Source organism: Hakea prostrata, chromosome 3 (assembly GCF_041222555.1).
Source record: "Hakea prostrata isolate BN-2017 chromosome 3, UWA_Hpros_2, whole genome shotgun sequence".
In the NCBI taxonomy this organism is placed as follows: domain Eukaryota; kingdom Viridiplantae; phylum Streptophyta; class Magnoliopsida; order Proteales; family Proteaceae; genus Hakea; species Hakea prostrata.
Genome location: NC_142602.1, coordinates 32,132,456 through 32,150,475, shown reverse-complemented (window position 1 = coordinate 32,150,475; position 18,020 = coordinate 32,132,456). Strand labels below are relative to the sequence as shown.

General features: G+C 36.7%; 1 protein-coding gene across 1 annotated transcript; it reads right to left on the bottom strand.

The window, feature by feature from the left end:
* Positions 1 to 1,817: 1,817 nt before the first annotated feature.
* LOC149022100 (shewanella-like protein phosphatase 2) lies at positions 1,818 to 6,438 on the bottom strand. Its single transcript, XM_089150276.1, has 2 exons — positions 6,010 to 6,438; positions 1,818 to 5,060 (listed from the first exon to the last, which is right to left on the bottom strand). The coding sequence occupies exon 2, from the start codon at positions 4,969 to 4,971 to the stop codon at positions 3,775 to 3,777; it is 1,197 nt and encodes a 398-aa protein (XP_089006402.1). The 5' UTR covers positions 4,972 to 5,060; positions 6,010 to 6,438; the 3' UTR covers positions 1,818 to 3,774.
* Positions 6,439 to 18,020: the final 11,582 nt, after the last annotated feature.

Sequence of the window (18,020 nt, the reverse complement as noted above, 5' to 3'; positions counted from 1 at the left end):
TAAAAAAAATTTCGACCCTAGATTTTAGGCCTTATATGATGTCCATCTCATCTGATTTATTGCATCTTATCTGTTTAAAGCATAATAAACACAATGGAACTAATATTTTGTCAAAAAATATCATTGAATATTTATCATTTAAGTATACTAACAAATTACTGATTCTAACAAGTATAAACTGTATTGCATACATGCATAGAATCGTCAACATACAAATAGTTTGATATAATGGTTACACATACAACAAATCAACAAAATGAAATGATCAACTAGATGAAGTGATGGTGTCTCATATATATTAAGTTAAAGTCTATATATCGTATATACATAAAATAAAAATACATAATTAGGAAAATAATTTTAAAAATAAAAAATAAAAAATGGTAGCAAATAAAAAAAAAAAAGTTTAACAAAATACAATCATAGATCATTGTCCTAGGTTAAACATATATTAATTTTAGGACAATACAAAATCATTTAAATACATGAACAAAACAAAATAAAAAAATGGGAAGTTTGGAACTCTTGGGTATGACTCATGCTTCAAATTCTATTGCTATCGGAGTTTCATTTGTAGCTGTTGTGGCTTATGAGGTGTTTGGAGGCAAAAGATGAGCAAAAGATGTGCTTGAAGGCAAAGGGGTTGTGAAAAATAGGTGAAAATGTGATAGAAATCAACAAAAATTGAGGAAAAACAAGTTAGATTGTTGACATGGTCGAAATCAGTCAAGATGGTTGAAATCTTTGAAATTTCAGTCGAAACCTTTTAAATGGTTGAAGTCTCCGAAATTTTGACCGAAACCTGTAATTTTTTTGAAATAATTGGAATTTCATTTAAGTTTTCAAAAATACATGCATTTCGTTCAAAATTTTGACAATGAATTGCAATGGTGCCTCTTCTCTATTTTCACTTTGGGTGTTTGACCAAAAAACAAGAAGGAACTTCTACTTTGGGTTATGCGAGCTACAAGTTATTTAGACAGCTGGTTGCCCTCTCAACTTCTCTGTACCCGTCTCTTCCTCTCTTCCTCTGTTCGTGTGAAACCTTATCCCCCAATCTCCCGCCCAATGTTACCTTATTCATCAAGGTAGTAGGTAAACCAGACTCAAGGTTGGGAATTGACCAGTAGAATTGTGTTTTGGGTTAACATTGGCCGTTTTGCAGTTGATTTTGCTTGGGTTCAGTGAAACATCGTCGGACGTTGTATCTAGATTTAGGTCGAAATTTTCACATCGACCGTTGAGAAACGAATGGCTAAGATCGAAATCTCGACTGAGATACGCTCAAGTGGTTCAACACCATCAATGTGCTAAACTGAAGCAAAATCTATTCCAACAAGATCAAACATTGCAATGAAAGAGTTTTGTCTTAATGTCAGAGGGTTTGAGCAGAGTTCTTACCTTTAGATATCAATTTCATAAATAATCCCCCCTTTGAAACGGTCACTAAAACCCAATTTCATACACCCATTTTTTTGCACGCACAAGTTTTTGTTTCAAAAAGCATGCATCAAATGTATTTCTCAAGAAAAATTTTTCTAAAAAAATCAATTTATGTTGGAAAAAACATCAGAAACAAAGCAGTTTTATCAAACGATTATCCGCCAATCTTTTTGTTTTCTGAAACAAGAAAATCAGAAGCTATTTTTCAGTGAGTTATCAAACAGTTTCATAATACATACAATAAAAATCTTAATTTTTAATCTTGGAGAACATACATATCAAAGGATTGTTAATTGAAAAACCAAGGATACCACAGAACAATGTCTTTTGAGGGACGCAATACAACTTCGCTGTATCCGCAGAAGTTGGGTTTGATTTTCGGATACACTTATTCACCTCCTTCTTAGTGAACCATAAGGACCATCCTTCATATTCAAAGAAAGCAGTTCTAGAAGATTATGAATTGGTTAGTAAAAAATTAATCTGAAAAACCTGCATAGGTTAGAGGTCAGCATTTCACAACTTAACTTTTGAGTACCTTCAAACCAAACCTACTGACTCATCATCTTCAATCAATTTAATCTGCATAGTCAGAACCCTAATGCACTTCAGTTTCATTAGATTACACATTGTTGCAAGCAAATTGCTAAGGAAAAAAAAAGAAAAGAGGAAAGCATAGACAAGACAGTCGACTCAAAGATTCAAATATGATACCCACTTGCATATAACCTTGTTAGAGAGGACCCTGATGAGAGGAAGAGACCAAAGCTGTTTTACCAAATGGTGGTCAGTATCCATGTAGTACAAGGTGACAGTAGTTCTTGAGCAAGGAAGGGAAGGAAGTGTTGAAGGTTAAGATCTTAGGCCAACAGTTATTATTAATTTGAGCAATGGGATGGCTTCATATAGGCCCTATCAGGAATGTAACAGGCTGATCCAGACAGAGTCCAAAAAGTTGAGAATCTCTTGGCCACACCCTTGTAGGCTTTAGAGAAATCAATGAGAATGGCTTCCAGAGAATTTCCACCTTAAGAGCTCTCCAAGGAAAATGAAGTTTTTCACTATTAATAGATCAAGACTATATATTACTGTTAGAAACAATGGTAAAGAAAATCTATTGCCGCCTCAGTTTCAAGTTTCAACCATCTAAATACATGTTTGACAATGGATTTTTACTTCAAACAATTTCCTATTCCATCTCTCTCAATCCTCACCCAGTCAGACTTTTGGTTGTAACTGTTATGATCCTGGTCAAGGGTAGGGCCTCTAAGAGGGGTAATCATTAGGAAATGTTGGGTTGGAATATTATTGTGGGAATTATGTCATGATTAGCAACTGCTAGAGGGTAGAAAGGGCCCAACAGAAGGAAGTAGCCCTAGCTATAAATGTAAGTGAGGCAAGTAATGGAAGAAGGGAATGAAGAATGATTTTCCCAATTCCTAACTGTCTCTCTATCACCTCTGTGTTCGACTTCTTCCCCAACCCCCTGTTCTTCTAATCTGCTGCTCTTCCCCTCTGAATTTCTTCTATTCTCTGGGCTCTTGATACGGGTTCGTATCATTTAACTTTATTCGTATGGCCCCATAGACCAGTTGGACCAAACAAATGTTGAGCAAGGGCAAGAAGGTTGTAAAAGCACTAAATTATAGTTAATCCTCAAGCAAGAAAAACAAAATCATATCCCACATATTTAACCAGAAGACTGCACTAATACAAATTAGTATTGCTGAAAAACTACTAAACAGAAACATTCATTCACCACAATCATGTTGTTATGATGTAAGCATTTAAAACACACAAACATCAAGACAATAATTGAAAGTTATGCCACAAAAGAATAGCCTACTACCTGAGTTACATTCACCTAATGGAAGAAACTAGAACAGTGTCCTGACTTGACATTTTAATCAGCATCCTTAAGGGAACTTAACAAGAACATACAAGTTTCAACAAATGAAGCACCACACTGGCAAATATCTTTAGAGTTGACTCTTTAACAAAAATTTGTATGGAGTCTTGAATAACTGATGAGGTAAATAGTCCAATTAGTACCAAGAGCATTGAAAATCATCAAGCACTTCTTCAAAAAGAATTTCAGGGTTCAAATTCTATTCCTTTAGTGGCATTTCATATTGTTTCAATATTCAGTGAATGTAACAGAAACAATCACTAGACTAGTTTGCAGTGGTTACTTCTAGGCTGAATTGGAGGCTGCAGAACCATCCCAATTCGCATGTTTTTTGAATATCCTCCATGCGTAAATTAATCAGCATGTCAATGTCTTTCAAGAAAATTTCATATTCCAAGATTCAAGGTTCAATTCTTGATTGTTCAAGACTTGACTTCAACTTCTTTAGGTCCCTGTTGCATGACAAATAACCCGAGCCCTTCTTTCTTATTAGCTTTCAAAGATTCATATCTCTGATAGAGTTGGTTTGAAGTCAGTATCCGTATTTCTGAATTCCTATGAATCTCCAGAACCTCGGGCAGTCCATTTATACACCCCTTTGACATACCCACATCAATTCGAATAGCCCGGTTCTCACAAGCACTGTTAATCCCTGCTCTCTGAATTGTATGACCCATGATCATCCGTTTTGCACCTGGGATTGTAGCAAGAACATGTTCAAGAGTTGAACAATCACATTTTCCAGCCGATTCCTCTGAAAATGACCTCAACCAAACAAGTGAGTCCCTTCCTCGAAGAATATCAGGAGCCAATCTTCTTGTCCCATTAATCCAATTACTGACCTCTTCATTAATACGTTCTAAACCATAAGCTACATGTTTTTGGAGTAGTCCTCCATGAACAAAGACTGATTCCCCAATGACCAGGGTTGTAAGATTCCCAGATAAAAATTTGACTGAAATTGGACCTTTTGGACGCAGTGCAGCAATTCTAGCCCTGAATCCTTCTTGAAATTCTTCCTTGATCCCTGGAAATACTGAAGGAATTCCCTCAAATATATCCTTTGGCTTCTCCAATCCATCACATAGGCTCTTCATTGAGTTGCCAATACAAAACCAATCAGCCCAGACCTTAAATTCATTAATACCAGACGGGGTAACATATTTGAAATTACCGTCAAGGTTCATAATCTCATGATTTCCATTCATGGTGATAACCAATCCATTTGACTCTGAGGCTTCATACTTCAATTTCTCAAGGAAGTAGAGAATCTTGAGCTCATCTCCCCCACGGTCAAGCACGTCCCCTACCTGGACAACAGTTGTATTGCCACCAATCCAACGATCATTACCATCAGTCAGGCTAGCAAGTCTTAGGGATTCTTTGAACTTTTGGAGATCGCCATGAAGATCACCAATGGCAATTAGACGATCAGGAGAGGGGTATCTAGTCTGGGGAAGAGAACGTGAGGTTGAGGCCCTATGGGAGTTCTCTTTCGCTGAATCGGGGTCATCATTTAGAGGATGAGGCAGGAAGAGACCACTGACAGAGAAGTCAACAAAGGTGTCCACGAAGGAGGACAGAAAAGGAGGTAAATCTCTACATGTAGAGAATTCCATCCCTCTCAGAGTAAGAAATTAAGCCTTAGACAAACAATATCCAATCAGAGATGCATTAGGTCCTCAGTGATGGTATAAAAAGGCGACAGCTGCAGAAAAGAAAAGATCAGGTTTCAGCTTCTGCATGACTTGAATAGAGAAATTAATGTTGCCAGTACATCAAATAATAACAACACATTCAAACAACATAAGAGGCACCAAGTAGGAAAAACAAGGTATAAACAGCATCCTTTGATCCCACATCAAAATTATGTCAGAGAAAATGATTTAAAGAGAGACAGACTCCACTACTATTCAGTACAGAAAGGAAAAGAATTCCTAAAAGGGCGAACCCAGTGACAAAAAATTCTGCACAAGCAGAGATCTGGGGGCAATCAAAATTATGTCAGAGAAAATGATTTAAAGAGAGACAGACTCCACTACTATTCAGTACAGAGAGGAAAAAAAATTCCTAAAAGGGCGAACCCAGTGACGAAAAATTCTGCACAAGCAGAGATCTGGGGGCAATTTTCTTATGCAGTCTTACCCTAGAAATTTTTGCTGAGAAGCTCCTTTGAAAGTCAAATGAATAATAAGAAAGATGACACCACAACAGCTTCAGGAGCGGTGGTGCTCTGTAAAGAGAAAAAGGTTAAGGCCGGGAGATGGAGGGTGAATCCCGCCGCCAAGACTGCAACCACCCAACATCTACAGGATACAAGACTTACATGGCGTGGCAAGTGCTCATTTAAAAGCCATCATCAGTGAAATCAATACTTGTAGGGATAATTTTAAAGAATCATAAAAGTAAACTTACATTTTCAACAGAGCAAAATCTGGACCATACGGTGGTTCCATCCGAACCGTTTTCAAAATGTTCAGAGTAACATAAACGAAAAATTGAAGAAACAAGAGCAAATCCCTCAATTCACTCCAGCACTTAGAGAAGAGTACGAGGAAGACATGCACAGTTTCGTATCATAAAACTTGAGCTCAAATAAATAAAGGGGCTCAGAGAATCAAAATCAACACCTTTAGTCGTCAAATTTCAAACCTGACCTGAGATTAGAAAAGGATTTGCAGACGAAACTCTTAATTTATTTCCAGTGATTCAACTATCAACCACCTCTTGTTAAACGGGCATTTCCGATCGTATGCTCTGGGGGAAGAGAGAGACAAAAAAGGCAAGAACAGACTCAGCAACAGGTTCAAGAATCTGATACTACGATAGGCTAAACGCAAATTCACACCAAGGGTTCGTTCGTCATCTTTTCCTACAGCTTCAACTCGATGATCTTAGAGCTCTCATCTTCAAGGCTCCAATTGTGTAGGAAGATGATCACGGAAAGTAAATTTAGGAGAGATTACAGCGATGGCAATTTGATCTAGGAGTCGCAGAGTACCAATTTAATAATACGCAAAAAGTTCTTCGACGACTCGAGGAAGCAAGTCTATGGGATCTTTCTCATCAGATTCCCCGTTTTAACAATAAAAGTATCTTCTACTAAAACAGAAAAATTAAACGTTAAAAATGATACTTATCCTGTCTATTTCTAACAAGAAAATGGGTTCATTCATTTTCTTGTAGATGTGCGACATATGTCCAAATATTACATCAAAAGGTTGAGATCCATTTGCAAGTTATATTATTATTTTTTAATTTAATCATGATCGGAAAAATGATGAGATGGTGATACTTGATGATAAGGAGATCCCTTAGAGTGAATGTTCAATCATAAGTAAGAGAAGTGATTTAGAGGATGATGTTTCCCAAAGAATTAAAATAGGATGAATAAAGTGGAGAGGTGCGTTCGGGGTTTTGTGTGATCGACGTATTCCATTAAAGCTTAAAGGAAAATTCTATAGGACCGTTGTTCTACCAGTTATGATGTACGGTGTAGAGTGTTGGGCTATTAAAAAGAATCATATAGATAAACTCAGTGTGACATAAATGAGGATGCTAAGATGGATGAGTGACAAAACTAGGATGGATAAGATAAGGAATGATCATATTAGAGTTGATTTGGAAGTTGCTCACATAAGTAATATGTTTTGAGAAAGTCGTTTGAGGTGGCACGGTCACGTTCAACGGAAATCTATAAATGCCCCTGTACGAAAAAAGTGATATAATCTATATTGAAGGAACTAGAAGAGCTAGGAGTAGACCTAAGATAACCTTAAGAGAAGTGGTGACAAAGGATATGCATAGCTTAGGCCTAGTATCTAGCATGACCTCGAATAGAATTAATTGGAAGACAATAATCCATGTAGTCTACCCCATTTAGTTGGGACAAGGCTTATTGTTGTTGTTGTTACTATTTTTTTTTTAATTTAATTACAACTATTTGATATGACTTATAAATGAATTTTAACCATTTGATGTGATGTTGGGACACATGTCATACATCTACAAGAAAATGATAGTCCATTTTTTATAAGGAAATGGATTGAATAAAATTCCGCCCCCCACTCCCCAAAAAATAAAAGGAAAATAATTTTCTTATAAAATACTAATAAAAATGTGTTGTTTTGTGGTCTTCAAATATAGATGTAAAAATTAATATACTCTCACATATCCAATTCCATTTTTTTTTTCTTTTTTTGTTCAAAAGGATAATTTATAAAAGGCATTCTAAAGAAACACTAGAGGAAATCAAAGACGAGTACACAAGACAAGGCGGTCGGGATACCCGCCAAACATGCGACAACCTGAACTTGTTGGTCCCTCTTGCCAAATAATCAGCTTTGGCAATTAGAGTCTTAGGCAAATACACAAACATGACAGACTTGAAAATGTTAACCAAACATAAAATCTCTTTAACTAGTCCCAAACTAGCCCATTCAAGCATTGAACTTGCCCATTAAGGGCTCTACTCGCTGGTTGATAGTCGAAGAACACTTTAATAGAACAAAGTTTCAAATCAAAAGCAAAATGCAAATTATCCCTAATGGCTTCTAGTTCAAGGATTGTGGTAAATTGTCCATGGCAAGCAACAATTCTGGCTGCAATGAAGCGATCACTCTCATCCCAAATGATATTGATTCAACTTCGTGAAGTTGCTGACCACAACGTATCAGTGTTGATTCTAAAGTAACCCAGGATGGGATTTGAGTTATCTATGGCCCCTATGGGCCTCTCCTCTATCTGGTTTAGACCTATTTCCCTACAATAGAATTTACTTCCATTAGAAGTTTTTGGAAAAGAGCTAATGAACTTGAAAGATTCGGCTATAATCCTTTGAATGCATATTTGCTCTGTATAAATTCTAGCCAATCATGTATTGTAACACCCCTAAATTTAGTCGTGTCCAACCTAAGTGGAGATACTTTCCAAAAGGCCTTTACGGAATCACAATGGAATAAAGAATGTATCATAGTTTCCACATAAAACATACGGTGCCAGAACAAGCATTATGACAAAAAAGAGGTTTATTTGTAGCAATTGCTTCATGTGATGCTCTCCATATGTAGGAATTTACCTTGGGGAGAGATTTTATATTTCAAACTTTTTTTCTTCTTAAAGTATGAAGTGGATGTGGATTATTGTGAGGTACTCATATGGTAGGCTGACTTTACACTGAATGTTACAAACTTTGATGTAGCACACACCCATTCATCTTGGGTGTGTTGAGATAAGATGGGAATGGTCAGAATTGTCATGCTGATTTGTGATGGAAATAGAGAATTTAACAGGGGTATCTTCCATCTTTTCCTGGGTTGGTCTATGAATTTCATTACTAATGATGGTCCAAAATACATGGGGCATTGGTGAATCAAAGGGAACCTTCACACCCAATTGTCATTGAATATGTGGGTTGGCCACCCATTTCCTATTTTCCTCAACAAGTCCTTCCTAAGAATGTCCCTACCAACTACTATGCTCTTTCATCCCCAAATGCACCAAGAGGATTAGAAGCATTTAAAAGTGATTGATGGGCTAAGTATTTGGCTTGACAAACTCTTGCCCAAAGGGTGTTAGGTTGAGTAACAATTCTTCACTCTTGTTTTGCTTGGAGGACCTTATTGAAATGATGAAAATCCCTAAACCCTAATCCTTCCTTGATCTTTGGGAGACACATTTTATCCCAACTCACCCATTTTATACCTCTATTAGCTTCATTCTCCCACTAGAAGGATCTAATCAATTTTGTAAAATGATTACTTAACTTCTTAAGAAGAAGGAGCTCGACATGGTATAAGTGAAGAGTGCAGTGGCCATTGCCTTAACTAAGACTTCTTTTTCTGCATTGAGAAAGAAGTTTTTCTTTCCACCCACTTAGTTATCTAATAGCCTATCACTTAGATAAGAAAAAAATGACTGTTTTGGACTCACCAAAAGTAGAGGGAATACTTAGATATACTCCATGATTCTAGACCTCCTTTGTACCTTGGATTGAAGAAATGTACCTTGAGACTATGAGGGATTCACTTTGTACCAATATGATTTGGTATTCCTGCAAAACATAGTTAATCATATGAGAGCTGGGGTAAATATCATGCAGTTCATCTGCAAAAAATAAATGATTTATTTTGGGGGCATTATTGGCCACTTTGATCCTTGGGAGTCAAGGAATTCTCCGCAGAGAGCTAAGCCTTTTGGATAATGCCTCTTAATATATAATAAAAATATAAGGGCTGCGGGGACACCCTTATCTAAGACCTCTCAAGGGAGTGAGAACTTCAGTTAAAATCCCATTAACTTTACTTGATATTGTATAGTTGTGATACACTGCATAATCCAATTGGTCAATTTCTCTATAAAGCCTAGGAATCTGAGTGTCTCTTGGATAAAGGGCCACTCAAGTTTATCATATGCTTTACGAAGGTCAAGTTTGAGCTCTATATACCCCTTTTTTATTAAGATTTTTTTTCATGAATGTAACATTACTGTGCCAAGTATATGTTATCCAAGATGGATTTACCTAGCACAAATGCACTCAAGTCTTGCTATTCATGTTCTAGGGTAGAGGCTTTAATCTATTTGCAATGCATTTTTGCAATTACCTTGCAGAGGATAGTACATAAGCTAATGGGCCTTAAATGATCCACCTTTTAGGGATTCTTTCTCTTAGGAATGAAAGTAATAATAGTTTTATTTAAGGTCTTTAAGAGAAAGGCCTCCTCTAAAGAAGTGTTGCACCCCTTTTTACAAGGTTGTTCCAACTAGGTCCCAATTCTTCTAATAAAATCTGGAAGGCAGGCCATCTATCCTTGAAGCTTTACTTCCTTTCATTTGGAATAAAGCTTTCTATATTCACGTGAAATCCATGCATAGATTTTCATTTCCCCATTAGTAATACAAGGCAAAGAGCTAGTAAAGAAATTTGAAGGGGGGGTGGGGGTGAGAAGTGCAAAATAAATTTGAGAAGTGAGAGAAGACTTCATGCGTGATTTTAGTTTTCTTTGTGAATTCAATTTAAAAAAAAAAAAAAGGGAAAGAATTTTTTTTTTTTATTTTTTAATACAATGAGTTTGTTTTTATGTATCTAAGGTTCACCTGGCCAGCTTATGTGCACCTCTACTACATTCTTGTTGGTGTGAAAAAAATGATCTTAGCTCCTTAGAGAGCTCCTAATCCGGTCCTTGCTCTTGAGACAAAACCAAAGGTAAAAGTGGGCCGCCTCTGAGGATGGGAAGCCACCTCCAAAGATTAAGTTAGTTAAGGTAAGAAAACCATAGACTCCTCTTGAGAAATAATGCTTAAAAAAATGAAGAAGAGAACGTTCTTCAGGAGTTAAAATGCAAGAGAATGATGGTTGGAGTGTTCAAGTCTTATCCTCGTTCATGCATAGTGATGGGTTATATAACTGATCCATACCTAAAGATATAGTGAATGCTTCATAGCCCTTAGATGCTTATTTGATGAGATGGAGGTGATGATTTCTTGGAGAGACTTGCTCAACAAGCTAGATTGTGTGATCTTCACGTTAGTTGGAAACTTTGTTTGGTGAATCAAGATGTCAACATCAGATTGATCTTGATGTGACACCAGTCCACAGTTGGGAGACAAAAAATATGGATGCAATACTCGATGCAAGCTTGGGTTAAGTGAAAAGCTTATTTGTCAACAAAGAAGCATTTAATGTCTCTTGGGGCATTTAATGCTGTGATTGACGTTTGGATAAAGATATGTTGAATATCTTATCTATTGCTACTTTTGTCGAGAAGTCGCATGAGGACAGTTGTTTGTCCGAGAAGTGTCAGACGAATCATCTTAGTTCAGATTTTAGACGTTGGACTCAACCAAATGGTTTGCTCCGTTCATTGGCTTGAAACATAATTTTTCGACCATAACAATTCTCAAGGTAGCTTTTTATATCATTTCATATCATATTTTACTATATAAAAGTACAAAATTAGGTTTTAATATACTATTTCACTAGACCAAAATGTACATACTTATTATTGATAGTGATATCTCTTCAATTGATAACCCCGTACCCCAAACCCTTCGCCTCTTTACAAATAAACACTTCCCTTATTTTTCTCATATACAATTATTCACAACAAAAAAGACTCTCATTGTATTTCATCTCGGCCCGAAAATCCATTAAAAAATTTATTTTTCAAAAACTCCTTAAGAAAAGGTAGTTCTTCCAAACATTTTTCTTTTCCTATCTAAATAATAGTAATTATCAACATATATGTCCTTCAACTAATACTCCTTTATCACAAACTCTATGCCTATTTTCAAATGCCCACCTCCCTTATTTTTTTCCTATAAATAATATTCACAATCATAAAACTCTAGAAATCTTGCACCAATACTCCCATTTCCCAAAACTACTCACTACAAAGAAGAAGAAAAAACTTGCATTCCCTTTTCGCCTCCACCCTTTGCACCAAAAAAAAAAAAAAAAAAAAAATTGTCCAATGAATGAGGTTATTCTTTCTTCAATTCTCAAGGGGACAAAAAAGCTTCTTCACTTCACGAGTTATTACTACTCACATTATCCATTCGGTGGTATTCCTATATAGAGAAATTGAGAAGAGCATAGTCAAACACAAATGCACTTGAATCTCGGGATTGCTAAGCAATTCTTCATGGATATAGATTCAAATATTAAGTTTTGACTCCTTTTTCACAAGCTGCACCTCATTTTTAATAAATAATATTCACAATAAAGAAAACTCCAAAAATCACACACCACTACCCTATTGCTCGAAACTACCCACTATAAAGATAATAATAAAATCGCATTTCCCTTTCACTTCCACCCTCTATAGAAGAAAAGAAAAGAAAACCCCATTGGTCTAATAAATGAGATAAGAAAGAATTATTTTAGTTCTTAAGGGCACAAAAAAGCCTATTCATTTCAGAGTTACTGTCACTCACATTATCTATTTGGCGGTATTCCTATATAGAGAATCGTACTACCATAAAAGTATAAACTAAAGTTTTGGTATATTTTTTCACTAGGCCAAAATACCCTTACTTATTATCAACAATGACATCGCTTCAACTAATACCCCTTTATCCAAAACCCTGTCTTTCTATAAATAGTCGCTTCCCTTATTTTCTCCTACATATCTTGTTCACAACAAAAAGGACTCTCATTGTATTTCATCCTAGCCAAAAAATCTGTTGAATATTTTATTTTCCAAAAACACATGAGAAGATTAAAATATATATATATAAAAAGGTAGTTTCTACTCCTTCCCAATATTTTGCTTTTTATATCTAAATAATAATTATTATCAACAATTACATCTCTTTAGCTAATATCCCCTTATCCCAAGTTGTATGCCTCTTTGCAAATGGTCGCCTCCCCTATTTTTCTTTTATAATCACAATAAAAAAACTTTGGAAGTCACACACTACTATCCCATTGCCCAAAAAAAGCCATTACAAAGAGAAAGAAAAGAAAAAGAAAACCACATTCCCCTTTCACCCCCACCCTCTGCGATGTGAAAAGAAGAAGAAGAAGAAGAAGAAGAAGAAGAAGGAAACCCCATTGGTCCAATGAATGAGATAAGAAAGAATTGTTTCAAAAAGCTTCTACACTTTAAGAGTTACTACCACTCACATTGTCCATTTGGCAAACACAAATGCAGTAAAATCTCGGGGTCGTCAGGCAATTTTTCTTCGATATAGATTCTAGCATTAAGCTCCAGCTCCTTTTTCTTCTTCCACAAGCGAAGCCTCACCTTTGATAAATAGTATTTACAATTTTGAAATCACGCACCACTACCCCCATTGCTCACACACACAGAGACCAAAAAAAAAAATCCCATTCCCCTTTCACCCCCACCCTCTATAGAAAAAGAAAAGAAAACCTCATTGGTCCGGTGAATGAGATAAGAAAAAATTGCTTTAATTCTTAAGGGCACAAAAAAGCCTCTTCACGTCATGGGTTATTATCACTCACATAGTTTTTATTAGGGGGAAAAAAAAAAAAACACTCAGTTTCTCATTCTCTTTGTATCTCTCTGTTTGCTCTTTTTCCCCAATCGGGTTTTAGGTTTTTTGAAAAAAAAAAGAAAAAGAGTTCAGGTTGATGCGAGATCTGGTAGTGCATTCTGCAGGCATGAAGGTTTTAAGCCGAGCTGAAAGTATCTCCGTGGATCTGGAAGCTTTGTTGGTGCGAGAGTCTCGTGTTGATGGTCGTCGTTGGTGTGTTTTCGCCCTTGTGGCGTGTTATCTTTCCGCCCTTGTGGCATGTCTATGTCCGCCTTTGTGACGTATCGCCTCTTTGGGCGTTTGTGATGGAGGATATGTATGTCATATTCCTTGTGCTTGATTGGTGTAATGGTTGTTACAACCAAGGAACGAAGTTTCGACGAGAATCGCTGGTTCGCTGCTTGCCGAAACCAACGAAAAGGCTAAATCTTGCCGAGATTTCGCAGAAAATATGTAAGTTCCATTTTTTGGTGTATCAGGCGTCAGGGCTTATGTGTGTATGTATAACCGGGAGTGTAGTGTGTAATACACAACCTATTTTATAAAAAAATAAATTTTGCACAACTTACTAAGTGGTGTGTCAGGCATTAAATGCTTTAACTCTTTAACTCATATTTTATAAATAAAAAAAGCAAAATATCATCAAATGTGTGTGGTTACAAAGCAAGCAACAGTCAAAGTGTCAAATCACTTTTTAATTTTTACCCAAAAAAACTATTTTTTAACGGTGATGGAACATTGGAACTCATGGACGATTGACATCGTCTTCTTCGCTTCTTCTTCTGTTCTTCAGTTCCTCTTCTGAATTTCGCTGGCGAGATTTCAAGTTTCATGAAGACTTTATTTTTAGGGTATTCTATCCATCGCAAAGGCTAGAGGGCATTGTCTCGAGAGGACTTTCATTCTATTTCATCCTAGCACAAAAATTTGTTGATTATTTTATTTTCCAAAAAGACTTAAGAAAATGGGGGAAAATAGGTAATTCCTATTCCTTTGCAACATTAATCTTTTCCTATCTAAATAATAATTATTATCAACAATTATATCTCTTCAGGTAATACCCCCTTATCTCAAATTGTATGCCTCTTTACAAATAGTTACATCATTTATTTTCTCTTGTAAATAATATTCACAATAAAAAAACTTTGAAAATCACACACCACTACCCCAATGGTGAGATTTGTGAGTGGGGCTACAATGGTGGCATGCCCCTCAATAAATTTGCAGTAATACACTGTAAATCCCAAAAATGCCCTTGCATCCTTCAAGCATTGTGGAATGGTCCATTGAAGAACCCCTTGGACTTTTCCTATTGCAAGCCCATGGGCTGAGACAGCATGCACCAAGTACCCTATTGTCTCTTTTCCAAACTCACACTTTGAGAGTTTGGCATAAAGGTGATGGGGCCTTCAGTTCCTCTAAGACAATCTATAAATGACCCAAGTGCTCAGTCCAACCCATATTATAAACCAAGAGATCGTTAAAGAAGATTAAAATAAATTTCCGAATACCTTCCTTCCTTGCTCCCAGCAATCCGATCTAGTACCTTTCCCCCTAGAGTCATCGTATCCTATAGCTCCAACCAACTCGGACTACAGACTCTTAACCCTATTGGTCATCCACATATAATAAACGGGAAACTCTCATGTCCTCTCACAGATTGTCTACTGGTCTTGAGTGCCCATGAGCCTACGCTTATTATGTGCGACCCTACCAATGAATGGCCCCCACAATGTGATTATGTTCTCTCACGGATTGGATACCAGTCTTGAGCGCCCACAATCCCCATTGCTACCACAGGTCACTCGACGTCAATACCCATGTCGATAGGTGAGATATGATAGGGTTTTCCTAGCCAAACACTTCTAGACAAATCCTAGGTATGTCATCCAGTAATGGAAAGCATAAGGGGCACCATAGGAATGCATCCCATACCAACTCCATTGGTGTCCAGAGACAGAAACACCCAAGTGGCATTTCCTGTTCCACAACTACAACCTAAGCAGTCACATTACAGTATAATTCCAAATATAGCATCATATCATAATGTGTTCACATTCCAATCAATCACATCCTTACAAGTTTGTATAACAACACAATAAATAACATTCTGAAATTACAGAGATATACCAATAATGATAAAGTCCTAAAACAACAGTTTGATCATGCATACAAGTTCTAATATGATTAAGAATTTAATTTGTGTTAAATAAATTTAAGAGAATGTCCTTACCTTATACTCGATTTGAAATCTCCAAAGAATAGATCGAAAGGTAGGTTCAAAGTTGCCAAAGAAACCCTAATTATACAAGGATTTAACATTATGAATGTTGGGAAATGCCATGTCAGCATTGCCACATCAGCCTCTATTAGTTTTGATGATAACAAACACAATTTACTAATGTCTACATTAAGCTATGTTTATCCAGCTCATTACTAAAGTGGACCGATTCCATCTTATTAGATCAAACTCACCGGATGCTCAAGCCCAAGTCAAGTCAATCAATCTTGGACAAAGAACTGAAGTCAAGATGAGTATCAAGTTCAATGCACAAGAAGATGCGAAGATCAAGTCAATAATTAAGACTTAGATGAATTTAGGACTTAGGACACTTTCACATGCACTAATATGTAATCACACCAATTATATGCATTTCATGTCACTAGACTGACCTAGGACATAGTAGGAAGGTGTATGTGGCTTAGGTTTGACCAAAAAGACAAAAGACAAAAAACCCAAACCAAGTCCAAGTCCCAAACCTAACTATGCAATCTGTGCTTCAAACGGAATTCTATTTGGCTTGCTGAAGCTAGACGTCCGTCCATCTGGTTCTAACTAAGCCTCCAATGGCTAGTTTTTAATGGATATTTCCCAAACGGATGTCCGTCTGGACTAAAATCTGGACTAAAATTATGTTTGTTTTCTATCTGTTAGGGATTGGGCTAAGGCACTCAAGGGCCATCTATATAAGCCAAATTCACCTCATTTGAGAGGGCTGAACCACACACTTGATCAACTACTCCCCAAAGTAATTTCAAGCTCTCAAATCACAAGAAAACTATTGGTTTTGCCTTTCATTCTCTCTCCAACCTTGAAGAACATATCAAAGTGTTAAGTAAGCTTGTGGAAGTCAAGCTTGAGGTGATTAAAGGCTTTGGTGGTGCATGCATTTCATATCTTGAGCATACAACTCTTATTACATCACATTCACACAAGAGGTAAAGTGTCACACCTCTTATTAGGCAACATCCTTCTCTTGTAATTGTTTCAATTCTAAGTCTAAGGAGATTAAAATTGTTTTGGGTGCTCTTGCCCGTTAACAAAGGTTGTTTGGGTGCTCTTGCCCATGAACAAAGATTGAAGAGGGTGCTCTTGCCCTAGGATAAACAAATATTGTAAAGGGTACTTTTGCCCCGTAACAAAGATTGTAAGGGTTTGATTCTCTAACCATTTTATTGAAAGAAAATCACTAGTGGAATACTCTCCTGAGGCCAAGAGGGGAGTGGTGCAAAGTCGAACCACTATAAAATACTTGTCTTGTGGTTATTTGTTATTATTTAAATTCATTTGATTTTTAATTTGTATTGAATTTGCAATCAAACCGAAAAATTGGGACAATCCACTAGTTGCAACCTAATCACCCCCCTTTAGGTTGCACCAACAAGGAACAAACCCTAAAGGATTGAAGATAAAATGAGACAAAAACAGGGAAAGTTGTTGTCACTATACCCGTTGGTCGCCTGGCCTGGTCACTTGGGGCGACCAAGGTAGTCGACCAAGCCTACTGTGTGCAAACAGTAAAACACAAATTTGACTAGAAACTCATCATTTGGGCCTCAAAACCACTCTGAAATTACTAGGAAAACTTTGAAATAATATAAGGAGACTATCTAACATGGTTTAGGCCTCAATCATGGTCAACGAAATAAAAACCTAATGAGTCTCATAATAGGCTTCATCCGAAATCAGTCCATAGATTTCAAGATAGACTATAGTGAATGGGGATTCTCTCTAAGGCTAAGAAAAAAATAGATAAAGGTTTGAAAATAACTGAAGAATAGTTCTAGCATGGATTGGAAATGAAACAATCAACAATAAAACAAAGATGGCGATTCATGCTAGGCTTTTACCAAAATCACACCGTGATGTTCACAGAAAGATTAGAGTGAATGGGGATTCACTCTAAGACTTAGAGAATGAAGGAGTAGGTCATTACAGTAACACAAGACCTTCCTTGTGATCTCAACAATGGGTAAAATCACTGGAGAATATAGATCTAGAAGGAATGAGAGTGTTTATTGCTAACCTTGAAGAAGAAGATTCGTCGAGCGAAAAATCACACAGATGCTTGGGGATCTTCCTTGGTCTAGGAGAGAGTGCTCTAGGGTGCCTCTGACATTCTCCAACAGCTTAATGACAATATGAAATGAATTAGTTCGAAGTTTGATTATATATGTCACACCCCACCCGCCAGCATCGGTCCCACTCGACAACCCATGGGTATTATCTGTCACAGAAGCTTGTAGCTTGTAACTTGAACTCACTAAATACAAGAGCTTGGTGTTGTCCAATCAATGATATGTTCATTATGATGTTAGAAGTACTAAACTTTCTTGATGTGAGAGAAATGATGTTTGTTATTACATGCCCTTGTCCTTGGCGTAAAGA